The sequence below is a fragment of the Globicephala melas genome, chromosome 11 (assembly GCF_963455315.2).
Source record: "Globicephala melas chromosome 11, mGloMel1.2, whole genome shotgun sequence".
Taxonomy (NCBI): domain Eukaryota; kingdom Metazoa; phylum Chordata; class Mammalia; order Artiodactyla; family Delphinidae; genus Globicephala; species Globicephala melas.
In genome coordinates this window covers 39,720,577-39,742,391 of record NC_083324.2, presented here as the reverse complement: position 1 = coordinate 39,742,391, position 21,815 = coordinate 39,720,577, and the positions used below count along the sequence as shown (strand labels likewise).

Here is a 21,815-nt window from a genome sequence, read left to right as displayed (position 1 = left end):
GTGATGGTGATGGTGATGGTGTGAGGGACAGAACAGGAAGCAGTTGCCGTACAGTGTGGTAGAGATTAGTGCAGACCAGGGAACATTCTTTCAGTGCACCAGGAGTCAAATGCCTTTCACGCCCACTGCTTCTTTTTACAATTCTTATAACCAGCATGTGAGCATTATAATGAGCAGCCAGGTGTCACCTCCGCCTTTAAAAAAAAAAATCACAGATGCTGTCCAGGGCTCCTGCTATGCCTCCCACAACAGCAGGGCTCGCCCACAAGCCTCAGGAATCCATACCTTGATGTGGCCTCCCTCATATTCATATGGGTATCGGCAGTCAATGATAACAAACTCTTTAATGAGGTTGGCAAACTTGCCACTCAAAACAGACGCTATCTGTGGAGAGAGAGCCAAGGAGAATCAACTCTGGCTGCCAGGAACACGTAGATTCCATGTGTGGCAGGTTCCAAAAGGATGACTTACAATTTCTGGAGAGATGTATTTTAAATCCTGATGCTTTCCAGCAACTGTATGAAAGAGGTAACACTTACAAAAAAAGAGAGAGAAAGAGAGAGAGAGAGAGAAATACTTAGCAAATCCAAAAGCTTAAAAATGCAACATTTTTATATTGCTTGCCTTCCTGGTAAGAGTCAGCTTGAAAAAAAAAAAAAACAAACATTAATCTAATAGAATATGTTGGTTACTTGTCTAGCCACTTCATTAATATCCTGACATTGAATTTTCACACAGACTTATAAGGCACATTATCCCCATTCCCATATGTCAAAGCTAGGTACCTTGTCCAAGGTTAGCCAGCAAGTAAGCCAGACTTGAATACAGAAACCTCAGGTGATTTCCTTTTTCTCCCGCTTTTGTTAGGAACCCTCACCTCAGCAGCCAGACTGTGTGCAGCACATAAAGGACACAGAGAGGAATGACTTCACTGTTTACTGAGCACCTGCTATGTCCAGCATGGTGCTAGACATTGGAGGTGGAATGAGTGAGGCTGGGCCCAGCCTTGAGGGAGAAGGACGGGCACATCAGTAATTACTCACTAGGGCGGACTGGCCGAGTCAAGTGCTCACCCAATCCCGTGGCCATGTGTGGGGTCATTATGACAAACACAACCAACCACAGCTTCAATTCAGGTGCAAGCTTCTACCAGCAAGGATACACCACACCCAGGTCTTGGCTTGCTCTTCCCTTCAGACTAGAACTGTCTTCTATTTTTTAAAAATTTTATTTATTTTTTAACATCTTTATTGGAGTATAATTGCCTTACAATGGTGTGTTAATTTCTGCTGTATAACAAAGTGAATCAGCTATACGTATACATATATCCCCATATCCCCTCCCTCCCACCCTCCCTATCCCACCCCTCTAGGTGGTCACAAAGCACCAAGCTGATCTCCCTGTGCTATGCAGCTGCTTCCCACTAGCTATCTATTTTACATTTGGTAGTATATATAAGTCTATGCCACTGTCTCACTTCGTCCCAGTTTACCCTTCCCCCTCCCTGTTGTCTTCTATTTTTAATCCACTTATTTCTCCCACCTGGTTGAAATATCTAGCCCAGATCCAAACCTTCCCCAATCGCCTAGCTGAGACTGAGACAACCCTTTTATTTCTTATTTATTTATTTATTTATTTATTTAGTTAGTTAGTTAGTTATTTTTGTTGTACGCAGGCCTCTCCCTGTTGTGGCCTCTCCCATTGCGGAGCACAGACTCCGGACGTGCAGGCTCAGCGGCCATGGCTCACGGGCCCAGCCGCTCCGCGGCATGTGGGATCTTCCCGGACCGGGGCACGAACCCGTGTCCCCTGCATCGGCAGGCGGACTCTCAACCACTGCGCCACCAGGGAAGCCCAACCCTTTTATTTCTTAGTCTGCTGCTTTCACTGCACTGATGTTTACTTCAATCTACCATGTGATACATGTGGTACATGTCTATGTGGCATGATGTCTTACTGACCGTATGTTAAGTGTTTTGAGGGAAGGAACTGTGTCTCATTTTGGAATCTTTGCCTTACACATGATAAGTGTTTCCATAAATGTTAGCTACATTAATACATAAAAGACTGGTCTGGGGACCTTCAAGTCATATGTGGCTAAACAAGCTACTACTGACACAGGAATGTGTCACATTTCACCACAGCTCAAAGGCAGCCAACCTGTATGAGGCCATCAGCAGACCATCCTCTGGACCTCCCTGAGGGCCTTTTCCCTCTAGGGCCATGCTCCTCTGGACAATGGAGAAATTTAGTCTCAATCCTGGACATTCTAAGAGGACCTTTTGATATACAGACTTATATACAGTGAGGCTAGAGGTTTATTTCTGCTTCTTTACACTTTTCTGCAGTACTGCTTTTATAATCACAAACACAGTTCCCAGAGAGCCTGGTCTTTGGGTTGGTGTCAAGGCGGCTGGTGGGTGGCTCCCTACTTGAAACCTCTGACCAGCATCAGTAAGGTCTATAGTCCCACAGAGACTGAGATACACTTGATCATGAATGTGTTTCCTTATCTTAAAACAAACTTCAAACTGCGTCCCCTTGGCGGGGTCGGGTGGGGTGGGGGGAACCCCAGGAACCACTTCAGGGAGGGAGGAAGGCTGAGGGGGGCATTTTAGGTACCCCCTGCCAATCCTGCATCACAGAGCAGTTCTGCGTGCAATTACCTTGGAGAAGTCTCCTATAAGGTCCCTTGGGTCATTATCCAAAATATTCTCAATGGTCCCTTTTGGGGAAGATACCAGGCATAAAGACTGATGTAGAATCTGTAACAAATCAAAGGTGGAGAATGAGGCCAGGCTTCTGAACAGAACTTATGAAAACATTCACCTGGAATGTGTCAGGAAGAAGAGACTGAAATGTTAACATCCATATTTAGCAAAAAGATACCTTTCTTATTTGACTGAATCTAGAGTGAAAAAAAGAATATGGGTTACTGACGAGGTATACTGTTATTTGAACTGAATTCAATTCTAACTGAACTGCTCTGAAACTTCCTTTTTTTTAAAAAAAAAAAAAAAAAGAAGGATTAAAATTAGGGCTAAGTCTAAAAAAAGTATTTCTTAGTTCTACCCACTGAGAAGCTCCAGGGTTGCAGTAAGTAGCCCTTAGGTCAGTGTGCTCTCTAAATAATACAGCTGACCCCTGAACAACACGGGGTTTAGGGCCACCATCTCACATCCCCGAATTCAACCAACCACAGATCATGCAGTACCACAGTATGTATTTATTGAAAAAAATCTGCGTATAAGGGGACCTTACAGTTCAAACCCATGTTGTTCAAGGGTCAACTGTATTTTCCACTAAAAGAAACCAGAGCTTTTTGATTGACTCCAGGCTGGGACAAGAAATGTACAAGATAAACCTGGAACACTTTGTCATTAGTAGCAAGGAAGCACTCATATTTCAAAGGACACATCAAAAGGGCTAATCGTGGGGAAGTAAGGATTTCTTTTATACACTTAGTGTATTTTATATTATTTATTTGGCTGCACCAGGTCTTAGTTGTGGCATGCAAACTCTTGGCTGCGGCATGTGGGATCTAGCTGCCTGACCAAGGATCGAACCTGGGCCCCCCGCATTGGGAACGTGGAGTCCTAGCCACTGGACCACCAGGGAAGTCGCAGGATTTCTTAAGCAGTACACAAAAAACACGAAACATAAAAAGACTGATAAATTAAAACATGTTTAAAAAAAAATCAAGAAATTCTGTTCATCAAAACAACAAGATTAGGTAAGAACAGGCAAGCCAGAGTGGGCAGATATGCATCCATCTCAATAAAAGATTCATCTCTGAATATATAAAGCATTCCCACAAATAAGAGACAACCCAATAGAAATATGGGCTAGAAACTTGGCTGAGTATTAGAGAAGAAAATCTAAGACCAAGAAAAATAACTATCAGGGAAATGCAAGTTAAAATCAGATACTACACACTCACCAGAATGGCTAAAGTTAAAGAGATGAACAACACCGGATACTACTGGTAAGGATGTGGAAGAACTGGAACTCTCACACACTGTTCTGAGTACAGCCAACCCTCGGTATCTGTGAGATTGGTTTCAGGACACCCAAGGATGCTCATATAAAATGACACGTAGTACAGCTAGTGCTCAGTAAGAATGCATTGCAGGGGCTTCCCTGGTGGCGCAGTGGTTGAGAGTCCGCCTGCCGATGCAGGGGACACGGGTTCGTGCCCCGGTCCGGGAAGATCCCACATGCCGCGGAGCGGCTAGGACCGTGAGCCACGGCCGCTGGGCCTGCGCGTCCGGGGCCTGTGCTCCGCAACGGGAGAGGCCGCAACGGTGAGAGGCCTGCATACCACAAAAAAAAAAAAAAAAAAGAATGCATTGCAAAGTTGGTTAAATCCATGGATGCGGAGCCCCCAGATACGGAGGGCTGACTGGACAACCACTTTGGAAAGCTATATGGCAGTGTCTGCTAAAGCTAAACACATGCCTAGCCTAGGACCCAGCAAGTCCACAAGAAAAGTTAAAGTGCATGTTTACAAAATAAATTGTATAAATACCATCAACTAGTATTTGACAAGGGAGCCAAGAATGCTCAATGAAGAGAAGATCAGTCTTCTCTATAATAAATCATGCTGGAAAAACGGAATATAAACATGTGAAAGAATGAAATTAGACCCCTATCTTACACTACTCACAAAAAATAACTTGAAATGGCTTAAAGAATTAAATGTGAGACAGGAAACCATAAAACTCCTAGAAGAAAACACAGGAAAAAAGCTCCTTGACATGAGTCTTGGCAATGACTTTTTTAGATTTGACCCCTAAGGCACAAGCAACAAAATAAAAAATAATTGAGACTACATCACACTAAAAAGCTTCTGCCCATTAAAAGAAATCAACAAAATGCAAAGACAACCTATAGAATTGGAAAAAATATTTGCAAAATATATTATCTGATAAGGGGTTAATATCCAAAATATATAAGGAATCCATACAACTTAATAGCGAAAAAACAATCTTTTTTTTAACATCTTTATTGGAGTGTAATTGCTTTATAATGTTGTGTTAGTTTCTGCTGTACAACGAAGTGAATCAGCTATAGGTATACATATATCCCCATATCCCCTCCCTCTTGCATCTCCCTCCTACCCTCCCTATCCCACCCCTCCAGGCGATCACAAAGCACCGAGCTGATCTCCCTGGGCTATACAGCTGCTTCCCACTAGCTATCTATTTTACATTTGGTAGTGTATATATGTCAATGCTTCTCTCTCACTACATCCCAGCTTATCCTTCCCCTCCCCGTGTCCTCAAGTCCATTCTCTACGTCTGCATCTTTAAAATAATCTGGTTTTAAAAAGTAGGCAAAGGACCTGAATAGACATTTCCCTAAAGATACACAAATGGTCAACAGGTACATGAAAAGATTATCAATATCACTAATCGTTTAGGGAAATGAAAATCAAACTGTTGTACAATGAGATATCACTTCATGACTATAAGAATGGCTATCATCGAAAAGAAAAGATGGGGACTTCCCTGGTGGTGCAGTGGTTAAGAATCCGCCTGCCAGTGCAGGGTACATGGGTTCGAACCCTGGTCCGGGAAGAACACACATGCCGCAGAGCAACTAAGCCCATGTGCCACAACTACTAAGCCTGCACTCTAGAGCCTGAAAGCCACAACTACTGAAGCCTGTGGGCCTAGAGCCTGTGCTCTGCAACAAGAGAAGTTACTGCAATGAGAAGCCCGAGCACCACAATGAAGAGTAGCCCCCACTCGACGCAACTAGAGAAAGCCTGCGCGCATCAACAAAGACCCAACGGAGCCATAAGTAAATAAATAAAAATGAAAAAAAAAAGAGGGAACTCCCTGGCGGTCCAGTGGTTAGGACTCCACACTTTCACTTTGGGGGTCCGGGTTCAATCCCTTGTCGGGAACTAAGATCCCGCAGTCCCCATGGTGATGCCAAAAACAAACAACAACAACAACAACAAAAACAAGAAACAAGTGTTGGCAAGGATGTGAAGAAAAGGGAACCTTTGTACAATATTGGTGGGAATGTAAAGTGGGATGGCCACTATGGGAAACAGTATGGACGTTCCTCAAAAAAATTGAAAATAGGGACTTCCCTGGAGGTCTAGTGGTTAAGAATCTGCGCTTCCAATGCAGGGGGCATGGGTTTGATCCCTGGTCAAGGAACTAACAGCCCACCTGCCGTGCAGTGCAGCAAGCAGACAAAAAAGAAAAAAAAAAAATCAAAAACAGAACTAACTAGGAGCCAACAATTCCACATCTGGGAATATATTAGAAGGAAACGAAAACACTATGTCAAAGAGATATCTGCACCCCCATGTTTAGAGCAGCATTCTTTATAATATTCAAGAAATGGAAATAACCTAAGTGTTCATTGACGGATGAATGGATAACAAAGTTGTGATACACACACACACACACACACACACAATGGATTATTACTCAGCCATACAAAAAGAAGGCAATCCTGCCATTTGCGACAACATGGATGGACCTTGAGGGCATTATGCCAAGTGAAACTGAAATAAGTCAGACAGAGAAAGACAAATAACTATATGACATCACTTATATGGGGAATGAAAAAACTTAAAAAACACAATACAAACCATCACCACAACCACCAAAACAAAAACCAAACTCATAGAAAAAGAGATCAGATTTGTGGTTACCAGAGGCAGGCAGTGGGGGAGGGGGATTGGATGAAGGTGGTCAAAACGTACAAACTTCCAGTTATAATATAAATAAGTACCAGGGATGTAATGTACAACATGATGACTACAGTTAAGCCTGCTGTATGGTATATATGAAAGTTGTTGAGAATAAATCCTAAGAGTTCTCATCACAAGGAAATAAAAGAACTAAAATACCTAGAACTAATTGACAATGAAAAACACTACAATCAAAGTTGTGAGACAAACCTAAAGTAGTGGGAAATTTATATATCTACATAGAACAGGACACAAGAAAAATTAAAACTAACATCAAGGAAAAAAATTTATGGCCCTACTCCATGGCCCAACAAGTAGGGAGCTTAGACTTCCACCCCTGCCCAGCTGTACTTAAGTGTCCCAATCTCTACTCCACTGGGATGGTGTCTGCGGAGGCCTAGAAGGGAGCCTGAACTCCCAATCCTGCCCAGCAAACATGAGGCTTGCCCCACCCTAGGTGGCATATCAAGGGAACCTGAACTTCCATCCCCACCTTCCTGCAGTACCAGAGGACTGACTGCTAAAACAGAAGAGTTACATAGCCTCATAATATCCAAAGAATATAGATATAACTGAAAAATCACTTGTCATACCAAGAACCAGGAAAATCTCAGCTTGAATAGGAAACAATAATCAACAGAAAGCCACACCAGAAACAGACGTTGGAATTGCCTGACAAGGATTTTAAAGTAGCCATTATAAAAATGCTTCAACAGGCAATTATGAACATGATTGAAACAAATGAGAAACAAGAACAGCAAGTCTCAGCAAAGAAAAAGAATCAAATGGACATTTTAGAACTGAAAGATACAATATCACAGTCCTTGAGCAAAAAAGAACCTGCATAACTAACCTCCTGGGGCTTCTTTGGACTAGCTGCCTCTTCGGGACTGGCCCCAGCCACGCTCTTCCTCCGCTTCCTATTTCCACGTGGGGACTCCTCTTGCGATCGGTCTGGTCTTTTCAACGTTGACGGGATGGTGGAGCTACACGTGGAAGGGGAGTCAAACAGCTTGCAACGATTGCCCTTGGTGGGGGGGGGGGAAAGAGACCCATTTAATGTATTTCATTAACATACACTCACTTGAATGGTAAAGAGAATAGATCAAGGACTTCCTGGGATGGTTTAAGATTGATCCATCCTAAATTAGGAAACAGACACTGTCCATTTATCTAGTCCCTGGCACATTGTAGACACCAAGTCCCTGGTGTTCAATGAACATGTTCTAAAGCTGACATTATATGGAAATGAGGAAGACTATCCATGCCCTCAAAAGCCTACTGTCTGCACAGGGTCCTAAGCGTCAAATAACTGTTACCTTCCAGCCAGGGACACATTTTTGGCTTCCTCTTCCCTTCTAGTTTATTACTTGCACTTTGCTGGAACAGCTTGAACAGGCTTTAACAGCCCACCTTAATCCAGAAGGGTGTGCGGTAGCTGGATTATACTATAAATCAGAGCCAGTTAAGGTGGTAAAATAGAGTTGAGTCTAAGTTTGCAGGGGGCAGGGGTGCCTTCAAAACTGTGTTCAAAAGTCCTTCTCTCTACTTGTTTGTTTTCTTTCTGGATTGTACCAAAGCTTTTTTTTTTTTTTTTTTTTTTTTTTTGTGGTACGCAGGCCTCTCACTGTTTTGGCATCTCCCGTTGCGGAGCACAGGCTCCGGACACGCAGGCTCAGCGGCCATGGCTCATGGGCCCAGCCGCTCCGCGGCATGTGGGATCTTCCCAGACCAGGGCACGAACCCGTGTCCCCTGCATCGGCAGGTGGACTCTCAACCACTGCGCCACCAGGGAATCCCTGTACCAGAGCATTTTAACTCAAGACTTACAAAGCCAAAGGAAATACACGAAGATGTGCTATAGTACTTGATCTTTTAAAGACTAATTTCTCAGAGTCTGAGGGCAGCCCACCTGACTAGGGGTAAAGACAGTCTGACTTCAGCTCTCTAAACTCATCTCAGCCCGTTCACAACTCAGTGTTCCTTGGCAGGGCTTTTCCTTCTGTGCTGAATGCTCTTTCATACCCTGTAAACCACTCCCTTTCAAGCTGATACTAAAATTTCAGTGTTGCCTCTTCTTTGAAATGTTCCTGATAGTCACCCAGCAAGTGTGTCACTCCCACACTGGCTCTCCTAGAGACCAAGGATTTTCCCCTTATTTTTCTGAAGTTTATTTTAACAGTATGTTGTTCAGAAAAGCAAGGTCAGTTTTGTCTTGTTGTTGTTTTTTACCTAAGAGAGCTGGAAGCATTTTTGGGAAGAGGGCTTACTGCTTTCAATAGGATCTCAGAGGAACTGTAAGCTCCTCAAGGGCAGAAACCTCAGTGCCAACTCAGCCCCTGGCAATTGTGAGTCTACTATGTTTGTGAAAGGAAACCCCCCACTGTGAAGGGCCCACACATACTATTCATGATTTTTAAATCCAACTTATAAAACTGATAGCCATTTCCTAAGCATTCTCACACTGTATATAATTTTGTCTTTCAAAAGGACCTAGTAAATTTCATCATAACATTTGTACTGGGGTAGCCTATTCCCTCAGAGCTTTGCACATTAATCTACTATAATGTGTAAGTGGCTTCAAGACTGTAGTTCATTTGTTCCATATTTATAGTTCAGGGACACTGATACTTAAAAATATACTTATCAGGGCTTCCCTGGTGGCACAGTGGTTGAGAGTCCGCCTGCCGATGCAGAGGACACGGGTTCGTGCCCCGGTCCGGGAAGATCCCACATGACGCAGAGCAGCTGGGCCTGTGAGCCATGGCCGCTGAGCCTGCACGTCCGGAGCCTGTGCTCCGTGACGGAAAAGGCCACAACAGTGAGAGGCCCGCGTACCACACACACACACACAAAATATATATATACACACACACATATACTTATCAATTTATATGTATACCTAAGGGTGTGTAACTGTATTTGTATTGTGATACTATCTCACTTTCCCTAGGTGTTTGCATAAATGAGGATATGTTCCTGTACAGGCACAGCCTTGCCTCTGACTGTTTGAAAGTGTCCCTGATGGAAACAGAAGCCTACAGTCTATATAGATAGGTGGGTATTTAAAAAAATATATATATATATATATATGTAGATAGAGAGAGAGAGAGACAGAGACAGAGAGAGAGAGAGAGATTTTGTGAGTTACTGTTGTTTGCCAAGTGTGCTGATGCTAAGGAATGTAAATAAATGAGAATGATATAAAAAAGTAATAACAAACAACAACAAAAAAGTAAACAGTCTTCAGACTAAAGGCTTCAGATTGAGAAGGTTTTTTCAGGGAATTCCCTGGCAGTCTAGTGGTTAGGATTCGGCGCTTTCAATCCCTGGTTGGGGAACTAAGATCTTGCGAGCCGTGCAGCGAGGCCAAAAAAAAAAAGACTAATTAATTCCTCTTCAAATGAAGCCTTTCTGTCCCAACTTATTCAACCAGTCCATAATATCTATCACAGTCTGAGTCTCCTCCTTCTACTGGGTGTTCTCTGAATGTGCTCCAGTCTCTCCACATTCTCTCAGCTGTGGAAAGTAAAACAATACGGTAGTCCAGTGTGTCCTCTCCTTCCCCATCAGAACAGGGCAGGGCTAACATCTCCTTTTTCTGTTCTGGGCCAGGGTTCTCCAGTCAACACTCCTAAGGAAGGATAGCGCTATCTGCTACAGAGCCATCGGCTGGGTGGGTACAGATGGTACCTGTAGCAGAAGTCTTTCTATTCCTGCTGCCTGAGATCAAATTCCTTGTCAGATACAAACTGCTCACCCACGAAGCTGTCAGTTAAAATCTAAGCTGATACCAAATCTGACAGAGTTTGAGAATAACTGAGTCTCTTAAATTCAGTTTAGCAGATATTTTCCAGCACTATCCAGTGATCTTAAAGAAGTTAATAGAGAGGTCAGAGTTGTATAGAAAAGACATTAACTGACCAAGAACAGTTAAGATGAACTAGAAATTATAAAAACAAGAACTGCATGCATTTTATATTACCCAGACTTCCTCACACTCCAATGAGGACAAAAACAAAAACAAAAACAACTCCAAACAAACTTGAAAAAACAGCGTGCATTAACACCAGGAAACACTAGCGACCAGTCAAGGGAAAGGCCCATAGACCCAACCACAGAATCTCAAAAGAAACAATTTTGATTCCTGTGGCTCCCTCTAGACACACTGGGACTTACCAGGTTTGTAGTTCTTCTCATGACAAGGGGAGCTGTCCAGAGGCTTGCCATGCAGGACGGGGTCTCTTCATCATTCTAAACAAAGAAAAACTGCGTCACAAAGGTCCAGCAGAGACAACATTAATTTAAATGCTTTAGAATTCTTCCTGCAGAATACCAGAAAGACCTGGATAGGAAGCATTCTAATGTTCACCCCCTTCCCCGTCCCCAACATTTTAAGGTCAGAAAAGAGTAACACTTAACAGTCCCGTTATCTGAGCATAGCTAAAGGTATGCCCCTGAGGGACCGTGAGGAGGCACCCTGTTCTCCTCAGCTTTACGCCACGTGGCAGCTATTCTTCCACTGTTCCTGATTCATATCTCTTGCCAGAAAAATGGATTGTCACTCCTTCAGGGTAAGAAGAATCACATCAGTGTCTTCTTTTGAACTCCTCCATAGGATTTAATCAGGCTAGAAGCAGAGTCTCAATAAATTCCCAACAAATGAATAAAAATATCCGCCAGTTGGGGGATCACTGTTCCTTTTCAGATGACTTCTCTCCAGGGTAGTCAGTAAAATGGATGGGAAAACACACACACATAGTACCTTCAGATTCTCTCCATCGAGAAGATCCATGAAGCCATCATCCTCATCAGACAAAGTGGCAGTCACAGGGGAGTGGGGCATAAAAAAAGGAGTGAAATGCCCTGGTTCACTGCCATCTCTTTCATTTGAGGAAAGCTACAAGACAGAATTCATGGCTTGTTAATAAATAATTAGCTTTGACTTCCTTGGATGGGTCACTAGTTTTTATGAGGAAAACATATTATATTTTTTGTAAGAAGTTTTAGCAGCTCTAATCAAAGGAAAATGAAACCTAAGATTATAAATGAATTGATGTCCACACACAGTTCTGAGTAGAGTCAGGCCAAGTAGCCTTCACAAAGAACACTCCCCAGGAGCAATTCACCTTACAGTGAGATCTGGGACTAGCCTCTTGTGAAGGGCAAGGTTTGTTTTTTCTGAGGATCATAATTGGTGAACAGGGATCAGCATGGGGGTTGTGACAAAGTGATAATCTGCTAAAATGAGGAAGGGTGAGAAGATACCAAGTCTCTATGGAAACCACAGAATGGACTAGAGAATGCTTCTGTAACTCCAGTTCTGACAGAGGGATATAAAGTCAAGAAAGTTCTAGAAAGTCCATCCTAGGGACTTCTCTGGTGGTCCAGTGGTTAAGAATCCACCTTCCAATGCAGGGGACACAGGTTCGATCCCTGGTTGGGGAACTAAGATCCCACATGCCATGGGGCAACTAAGCCAGAACGCCACAACTAGAGAGCCCACGTGTCGCCAACTACAGAGCCCACGTGCTCTGGAGCCCATGTGCTGCAACTAGAGAGAAGCCTGCGAGCTGCAACGAAAGATCCCGCATGCCGCAACAAAGAAAGTCCATCCTAGACTTGGAACTGGAATTTAAATGACAGTTGCTCACTTTTAACTGAGGAATTACTTGTGCCAGACACTAGGATATAACCTTTTATGTATAATCCCATTTAAGCCTCACAATACACTAAGGGTAGTTAATCCTGTTCTTTTTATTTAACGAATCAGGAAACCAATGCTTAAGAGAGGTTACCAAGGTCACACAGCTCACCTGTTTGACCACAAAGCCCAAGCTTTTCTCCCCACTATACTCTCCCTAAGAGAGACCATTCCTGGAGTCAAAATATAGAGTATATCTCATTAAGCAACACTATCTTGTTTTTCAGGTAAAACCCCCATTATAAAATGAATATATATTTAGTATAGAAAATTTATAAAAACCACTCAAAAATCTACCATCTAGAGATAAACACTGCTAATAAAAACATTGATGATAATGAATTATTTCTTTTCCAGGCACTTCCCAAAGCCAGGAAAAAAGTTCAGAGATAGATTTTTTTCTCTCCCATAGCAACGAATCTCTTTGGGGTATGAATGCATTAATCCTCAAGCAGCCCTCTGGTTTTCTGAGTAGATACCTCACCTAGGGGTCCTCTCTGCAGCTGGCCTACTCTGGTTCAGGCACTAGCTTTGCTTCACAATATAAAACAAGTTCTGGGTTGCCTCTCATCCTCCACAAGTGTACCTGAGCACACCCTGGGCACACTGCCAGTTTTTCAGCCAGCAGAGCCTAGGAGCAGGTAACTCTATCATGGGGCAGCACCCACTGAAGGCTCACCCTATGGTATAATACCAATTTCTGTAACCCAGCTTCTGGCGTTCCCAGGTGCAGATATGCTATAGAAAATGACAATCTCTGGACAGGACCTAATTCTTCCTCCATGATTCCTGCACCAAGGAGCCATTATGAGGAAATATAGATGGTGCTTAAAGACTAAAAGCAAGGATACAAAAGAACTACCCTCTGGGACTTCCCTGGTGGTCCAGTGGTTAAGAATCCGCCTTCTAATGCAGGGGACTCAGGCCCAATCCCTGGTCCGGGAACTAAGATCCCACATGCCACAGGGCAACTAACCCCGTACGCTCTAGAGCCCGCGTGCCATAACTAGAGAGCTCGCGTGCTACAACTACTGAGCTCGCACACTCTGGAGCCCGTTTACCACAACTAGAGAGCCCACGTGCCACAACTAGAGAGTCTGTGCGCTGCAAATACTGAGCCCGCATGCCACAACTAGAGAGAAGCCCCATGTACCGCAACAAAAGATCCCACATGCCACAACAAAGATACTACCCGCCTCAACTAAGACCCAATGCAGCCAAATGAATAAATAAATATTTTTAAAAGAAAGAAGAAAGAAATACCCTCTGACATGATCAAAAGCCAAACCATTGCGCTTAGCACTGGCTTTCTTTCAGTTTGTACCCTCAGCACCTACAATTAGGGATGGCCAAGTGATTACAGGAAACCCTGGTGCTGTGTTCTTCAGGTGTACACTAGAGATATTTAGTTTTGGATACCCAGCTCTCAGAGGGTTACTGTGTACTTGGGAATCAGCAGACTGTTTAATTCTGGTCTTCATTTATCTGTGTCCTTTGGCAAATCACCCAACCTCCCTGACCATACTTTCCCAATCTGTAAAGTGGGGTAATTCCAGCTACTTCACAGGCTTATGAAGATTAAAGACAGGAGAACATAAATTGCTTTGTGCAAATGCTAGACAGAGTAGTGATACTAGCTGAACCTGAACCTCAGACCTTAAGCCAGACTGGAAAGCTGTATTTTCAGATGCAAGTTCCCAGGAAAACCTGGAAACCAAATGTGGTCATTTTGCTCAAGCTGGGCCTCTCTAGTCCATAGCTATCTGTCAGATCATCAGTAGGAAATTAGGAAGTAATGACAGTCTCTGGCAAGTAAATAACTGTGGGACAAGTGGCCCCAAATACTGTCAAGTAGCCTGATAGGCAATGGGTTCACTGGTATACATAATAGTTCTTAATAAACCAAGTTTGGAAGAAGACAAGTGCTCTCTTCAAACAAAATCATTCTGGGAAGTACCTCTCAGCATTCAGGACGCATCGTAAAAGACAAGTTTGAAGTAAGACATACAATCCCACCATACATACATTCAGAAGAATGACCCAGGACGCCTGCAGAATTCCCATAATTGACAAGGTCAAATATTCCTTGCTCAAGTCCAATATTTCAAACATATCACCTCTCACTTCTGCTTCTGCCTGTCTGCTCTCCAGACACAGCAGAAACACGAAAAATGTGAGTCTAGTTTCAAAAAACAAAGTCAAGGTAAAGACAGCAAGAGCTACTGCTTCAACTCTAGGTTAAAGAGGGTGCTTTCATCTCTTCCCATCAGAAACTCCCAGGACTATGAAAGCCAGAGCACGTACCATCCGAGCTGGGGCAGAGTTCTGCCTCTGTGTGAAGAGATCTTTACCCTCCTGCAGTCCATGAGCATGCAGGCAACCTCGAGATGCAGGTCTTACTGGCTTCTTAAACTCAAAGGCTTCCTGCAAGACGGTATAAATTGAGACATCATCCACTGTCTATGAAAACCAGCTCTAGGGTCTCAGCTATAGCTTCAGGAAACAAGCAAGGGAGTGGGTATTGATCACCTGCCTCCAAACCCATTTCTGATCTAATTCCAATACTGGATCTGTGTAATTAAGAATTTCAAAGATTCTGTCAAAAGCTAACTTCTAATACAGCACTTTTTTCTCTTACCACAAACACTTTATTTCCTAATAAACACATGAGTATCTGCCAGGTACACAAAACACTATAAGTTAAAAACTAAATCAACAACTGTCTATCAACTATACTTCAATTAAAAAAAAAAACTTTCTAGGGCTTCCCTGGTGGCACAGTGGTTGAGAGTCTGCCTGCCGATGCGGGGGACACAGGTTCATGCCCCGGGCCGGGAAGATCCCACATGCCGTGGAGCGGCTGCGCCCGTGAGCCATGGCCGCTGAGCCTGCGCGTCCGGAGCCTGTTGCTCCGCAACGGGAGAAGCCACAACAGTGAGAGGCCCGCGTATCGCAAATAAAAAAAAACTTTCTAAAATCGAAAGCAATTTCATTTCAATATAATTGAATAGGAATAAAAACTTTTCAGTCTAAACTTAAAAGAGGGCTTTATATTTTCCATCTTCTTCCTACCAATAGGAGATAATTAAGTGGAAAACACTTAAAGTTACTGCTTTCCATACTAAAAGCAATGGGGAAAAAAACTAACGACAACATAATGACTATAGCTAACACTTCTGGATGATAAGAGAGTAAATCCTAGGAGTCCTCATCACAAGGAGAAAAGTTTCCCCTTTTCCTTTCTTTTCCTTTTATTGTATCTATATGAGAAGATGGATGTTAGTTGAACCTACTGTGGTAATCATTTCACAATACATGTAAATCAAGCCATCATACTGTATGCCTTAACTTTACAGTGATAAATGTCAATTATTTCTCAATAAAACGAGAAAAAAAAACCAAAAACCGTTCTGGTTTATTCAACCACTTGGATGAATCTCACATAATGTTGAGTGAAAGCCAGAAGTGATAGAATACATACTGTATGATTTCATTTACTTAAAGTTTAATAGCACTAATAATTCCCCTACCCTAAAATATCCACTGAAGAACTTGTTAAGCACAGCTAACATCACAGAGTATTTACATGCCCATACAGTGCTTTCAGTGCATTAGCTCATTTATCCATCCGATCATCCCCACTTTAGAGATGAGGAAACTAGGCCCATAGGTTAAGTGATGTGCCGAAGATCTGGCTTCATAACCCGACTGGACAACTCCAGAGCAAGAGCTCTTTAACCTATGCTGTTTCCCCTCCAGAATGAAGCTCTAAGCAGGCAACCCTGGGAGAAGCCAACCTGGGGTTGTGGGGAGAGAGACCAGGCATGAGTACAATAGCATTAGACTGTTTGGTTAAATGTACTACACAGAGGGAGACGTAGTGTTCTAAGCACTCAAGGCAGGAACTCATTTCTGTATCTCCCTCAGGACATCTTGCAAGTTGCCAAAGGAATCACTGGGAGAGTTCATGGAAGCAGTAGGTTCTGGAAGTATTAAGTCTGGAAGATTATAAGAAGTATGATATGGAAATAAATAGATATGGAAATACAGTGAGAAAGAAGACTGGGAAAGCTGAGCTGATTCACTGAACTCTTTTGGTGCCTACTCTGTGCAAGGGGCCCCGCCAGGTGTGAGAAAAGCCAGGCCAGGACGTTCTTGGACTTTTGGCTGCACCACCCCAACTCACCTTCTAAGCTACCATTTCAGTTACTCTGAGATCCCCTGGGACTTGTTGGCTCTGTTCTTTCAAATACTGTCAAGAAGCATTTCCCTAAACTTCTAACTCATCCCAGGGTCAGCACAAAGAGGCAAGGAAGGCCTGGCCAGACCCTTCCAGATAAAGTGTTCATGGATATAATTCCTACTCAGAGCTACCTTCTGAGCAACTCCTACCTGCCAGGAACCATTTGAAATGCTTTATCTACATTATCCTTATTTAATTCCCACAATAATCCTACAAGGGACTGTTACTCCTATTTCACAAAGAAACAAAGAAGGCTAAAAAAAAGCCAAGGTCACAGCCAGCAAGCAGTAGGATTCAAATCTAAGTTTTTCTGACTCCAAAGACCATCATGACTTTGGTGAAGGTTTAGTCTCCCAGGAAGCAGCCAGCCCAGCTACTTCTCCATAAGCCATGAACACTTGTGGGTTTGACCTGTGCCCCCAGGTGAGTAGATTAACGCCACACTCACGTTTTCCTTGTTCTCATCCTGGTCAATTAGCTGAAAGACATCATGGTCAAGAGAATCAGAATGGCTCCTCTTCAGAGCTGGGCTACACCCCAAGAGCTTCTGCTATTAAAGTGAAAAGAGGAATTAGGGTACATAAATGAAAATTCAATGGAAACTCAGTTCTAAAAGAAAAAAACATATGGTGGTGGTGGGTTGGGGAGACCTAGCCCCTCATACACTGCAGTGGGTAACCAGTAAATGTGCCTAGGGCTCCACCTTGAGAACACAAGATAGAAGTTCCCACTACATGGATTTACACCTAACTTCACAACGTCTACAGCCCTCTCAGCAAGGACTTAGGTACCAAATCAACCCCAAAATAACATCACTTACATAAAAAGAACCCCCTTCCTGGTTGGATAAAACTCTAATAGTTAGAGATGGAAGAAAAAGCCCTCAAGAAGTAGCCATTATTGAAGTTGCTTTAGGTAGAGTGTTTTGAATGTTTATGAGACAAAGTAAGGAAAAGCAGTCTGTATAAATTAAGGTCTACTATCAAGGTTATACTGGTAGCTAAGGGGCAGATAATAGGTATTGGCTCAAAATAAACAAGGGAACTAACTTACAGGCAGAGAATTTATTCTCCTCATGGGATTTTCAAGGCTGTAATGAAATCAGAAAGTAAATAATGAGAATAAAGCAAGTAAAGAGGTATATATATTAGCAGATGCAAACCTATAGTTTGGTGGGGTGAGGGGAGAGTCAAACATTCCCATTTTAGGTAAGATGGAAAAATAGATTTCTGAAGCTGTCCTGTTCTCATAAGCATCTCCACCGCTGGGCTTCTAGTGAAAAAAGCAAGCCCAGGTCTTCTCTTAAAATATACACGTTCTAGGGCTTCTCTGGTGGCACAGTGGTTGAGAGGCTGCCTGCCGATGCAGGGGACACGGGTTCGGGCCCCGGTCCGGGAGGATCCCACATGCCACGGAGTGGTTGGGCCCGTGAGCCATGGCCGCTGGGCCTGAGCGTCCAGAGCCTGTGCTCCGCAACGGGAGAGGCCACAACAGTGAGAGGCCCGCGTACCACAAAAAAATAAATAAATAAAGTTTTTCTAAACACAAATATTTAAAAGCAGTGAATACGTACTTTTCTTTACTATCCAAGGGCCCAGGAGAATCCAGACAGAAGCCTGTGGGAAATTCAAACAAACAAACAAAACACCTCTCAGGATTTAATACATGATGCACCACTTTGTCATTGAAATAAATAAATAAAACTACTAGTACTGTTTCTTTAAGGCCATCAACAAAGGCTCATGGCTTGGACTTTTGACAGAATTGAAGTTGAGTCTCCATGATTGCCAAAACTTTTGTAAAAGTCTAAATATTTTCATAGTATATCTACTCATCCTTTCCTACTTGCAAATAGCATCATGGAAAACAGGATTTGAGGAGAGTGAATTAAACCAAACCTCGTGACTTATTTACAAAACAGAAACAGACTCACAGATGTAGAAAACAAATTTATGTTACCAAAGGGGGAAAGGAGGAGGTGGAGGGGATAAATTAGGAGTTTGGGATTAGCAGATACAAACTACTACATATAAAATAGATAAACACCAAGGTCCTACTGTATAGCACAGGGAACGATATATATTCAGTATCTTGTAATAACCTATAATGAAAAAGAACTATATATATGTATAACTAAATCACTTTGCTGTACACCAGAAACTAACACAACATTGTAAATCAACTATACTTCAATCAAAATAAAAAAAAGTTCCTAAACCAAACCTCATGATTGCTTCGTTATTCAGATAGAGGTTACCCAGGCTAACTTTCTGTGAGTTCCAACCACGGAAAGAATAGGTACCTGTTTTCTGGAATAGTTTTGGTTTCAAATATCTTATATCCTGTCAGATCATATGCACAACTCAGCGGGTTGGAAAATACAATTATGTTCTCTGACAAGCAAGGCAAGTATTTATTGCCTTCAACAAAATAACATAAAGTGAGGTGCTCAACTCACCAACGGCAGCAGAATAGAGGAGACACTGCTCAGCATGGCCCAGAGCCACCAGGGCCTGCCTAGCGCACACCTTTCCTCCACGATGTCTAAATAATCGTACAGGAAGTTAGGTGTTACTGCTCCTGACATTCTCCCTTGCCAAACTGCCACAATCCTATCCCTGGTTCTTAAGAAGCCTACATTTTAAGACTTTTGCTCTTGCAGTTCCCTAACCTAAAGCATCTGTGCAAATATACCTTGCAGTAACATGAACTTATGGATTACAATAAAATGCACTGGCACAGTTTCTCCATAGCAGGCTCACTGAAATAATTTCATTATATATCCAATAATTTACTCAGCATTTTAACCAATAAGATTTCCTGAATGCCACGTAGAGTGGTATGGTTAATTTCACACTATTACTCATCCTCAACACCAAGCACAAACCACCTCCCTGTGGCCACTTGACACGTTTCTTCTCTTCATAAACTGCCACAGGGGCTCCTTTGTACTGTTGTTAAGGGTGTTTGTAACTCAATGCCGGACTTTTCTGTTTACTATCTCAACTCACCAAACTAAGTTTCTAGGTGAAAGCGCACATTTCAGCAAATTCCAAGTATTGCTTCCCACACGGCAGACACATGATAAAAATGTTTAAGACTAAAAGAATACCTGAATCAGTTGATTCGGAGGAGCCCATTCTCTGCAGACAGCTATTCCTCACCTCCAGGGGCTGTTCATACTCACTGAAACCAAGAAAAGTAACACTCTCTATAGCTCTAGGACATAATTAAAAGGTTACATACAGGAGACAGGCCATGACATGGCAAGTTGCCATGCTGCCATCAACCATCATTACTTTCAGACCACACCACAGAACACTTGGCCACCCAGAACACCCAGTTAGCACCTGAGCATAAAAGGAGATGAGAAAAGAGTGGGTTAGCATGGTCTGGGTCACACTATAGGACAGGACGACAAAGAAGACTATTGGAGTATTTCCTGAAATGAGAGCATGTGTTTTAGGTACTGAGCTAGGAGCAGGGGTGAATAGGACAAGTTCCTGCTTTTCAGAGATTGGAAAAGACATGTGCTTATTTAGAAAATGTGACGTCCAAGATTGAAGAGAAAGCAGTTTCACCAGAAAAACGGTGGGATGCATTTTTTGCAATAAGGAAAACAGCAGGGAAATTTGTGGCATGGAAAGTTGAATAAAAAGACCTGGTCTTAGGAAAGCATCGGGGTGGACATCAGGAAGGTGCACGGGGCGAGGGATTGCGACGATTTTGCAAACGCCAGGAAAGAAAATGCCACGTCCCTTTGCTGAAAAGGAAACAAAGCTCACAGGATACTAAGCTCCTACGAGGTGGCTCAGCAAAGGGTGGAAGTGAGCGCCTAGGAGGGCCTGCTCTTCCCGCGTGGAGGGAGATTTCAAAGAGCTTCCTGGAATAGGGACAGAAGAGCACAGGGCAATCCGAAAGGGGTGGCGAAGGTGGGGAGTCGGGGCAGACCCACCCCCTACCGGGCCCGGCTCGGGGCTGAGAGCGGCCCTAGAGGGTCCGAACGGCCTCTCCCGCCCAACATTCGGCCTGGGGGGGGGGGGCGGGTGCACATGGCGGGCCCCCGCCGGTGGGGCCGCCCCCAAGCGGCGGACAGGCAGGTCTCGCTCTTCTCCCGGCCGGTTTCCCGGCCCGATCTACCCGAAAGCCGTCTGGGAGGCCAGCGGCCTGAGGCACCGCTCTTCGGTCCCTCCTCACCTGCCCAGTCCCTGCAGCTGGTCCATGGTGACCGTCAGGCTGGTGACAGGCGACAGGCCCCCGGCGGCTGGCGTGCTGAACAGCGCCTTCACGACGGGCTGCGGTGCGGGAGGGGGGCTGCAGGCGAAGAGCAGGCGGCGGCGGTGCGGGGGCTCCGGGCCCAGTTCCATGGCGGCGCCCTGCCTCCCAGGGATTCTGCTCCCTCTTCCTCCGCCTCTGCCGCGCCCGCCCCGCCCCGCCGGCACTGGCCTCGGCCGCGCGCCCCACTGCCGGCGCCCGCGGGTCAAACACAAACACGACCCCGCGGTTCAGGGACGCGGCTGCCGCGGGCAAGCGAAGAGGACGGGCGGGTGTCCGGACTCGGCAGGCGCCAGCCACAGGCGCGAGCGCTTCCCCTCACTCCGCGAGGCCGGCGGGCGGGCGCCGGCAACCTGAAGATTAAATCCAAACAAGCGGGGCAGGTCTAGGAGGGAGAGCGGCTAGACCGCGAGGCCACGGCCCGGTCTCACACTCTCTTCACTCTTCTTTCACTCTCTTGCCCAGCCCGGGAGTGCTGAAAACCAGGCCGACCTTCACCTCCCTCCCGGGCTGTCGCTGCCGAGGTGGCCTTTCGCGGTAATAGCTGCTCACTAGGGCCTGCCAATGCCCCGCCCTCCCTTTCCTAGTTGGCGCCAAACGGAATCCACCAATCAGTAACCAGTTCTCCTCCTCGCCCAGGAATGGCAGCTAGGCTGGACCAATGAGAGGGGAAGAAGGAAGCAGCTCGCGGGACTCCGCGAGGTCACCCCTCCTCAGAAAGGGGAGGGGCCTAGAGGGGACCTGAGCTCCTCTGAGCCAGAGTGGCTCGGAGGTCAATGAAAACTCCCAGCTGAACCTGCGAGGCGCCGGGGGAGACCGGAAGCCCCTCTTGACCCATTGCATGGTGGGAAGCGTAGTTCGCACAGCCAGCGGCAGTC

General features: G+C 44.5%; 1 protein-coding gene across 8 annotated transcripts in view; it reads right to left on the bottom strand.

Annotated features, from left to right (window-relative positions):
* CDC25A (cell division cycle 25A) overlaps positions 1 to 21,815 on the bottom strand; it is a 35,503-nt gene that overhangs the window by 13,636 nt on the left and 52 nt on the right. For 4 of the 8 annotated variants that reach the window (XR_004036915.3, XR_009565682.1, XM_030845267.3 and 1 more), the window contains exons 1-12: positions 20,860 to 21,462; positions 19,775 to 19,848; positions 18,236 to 18,278; positions 17,716 to 17,752; positions 17,111 to 17,212; positions 14,724 to 14,843; positions 11,481 to 11,615; positions 10,895 to 10,969; positions 7,569 to 7,742; positions 2,667 to 2,765; positions 472 to 534; positions 286 to 384 (exon numbers count right to left, since the gene is read on the bottom strand). Coding sequence is in view for 6 of the 8 variants with exons in the window: in XM_030845267.3 (XP_030701127.1) it covers positions 286 to 384; positions 472 to 534; positions 2,667 to 2,765; positions 7,569 to 7,742; positions 10,895 to 10,969; positions 11,481 to 11,615; positions 14,724 to 14,843; positions 17,111 to 17,212; positions 17,716 to 17,752; positions 18,236 to 18,278; positions 19,775 to 19,848; positions 20,860 to 21,029 (1,191 nt within the window). In the remaining 2 variants the exon portion in view is untranslated. Of the gene's footprint in view, positions 1 to 285; positions 385 to 471; positions 535 to 2,666; positions 2,766 to 7,568; positions 7,743 to 10,894; positions 10,970 to 11,480; positions 11,616 to 14,723; positions 14,844 to 17,110; positions 17,213 to 17,715; positions 17,753 to 18,235; positions 18,279 to 19,774; positions 19,849 to 20,859; positions 21,463 to 21,815 lie in introns of those variants that run through there. The other 4 variants (XM_060307288.2, XM_030845262.2, XM_030845265.2 and 1 more) reach the window with 4 other exon arrangements.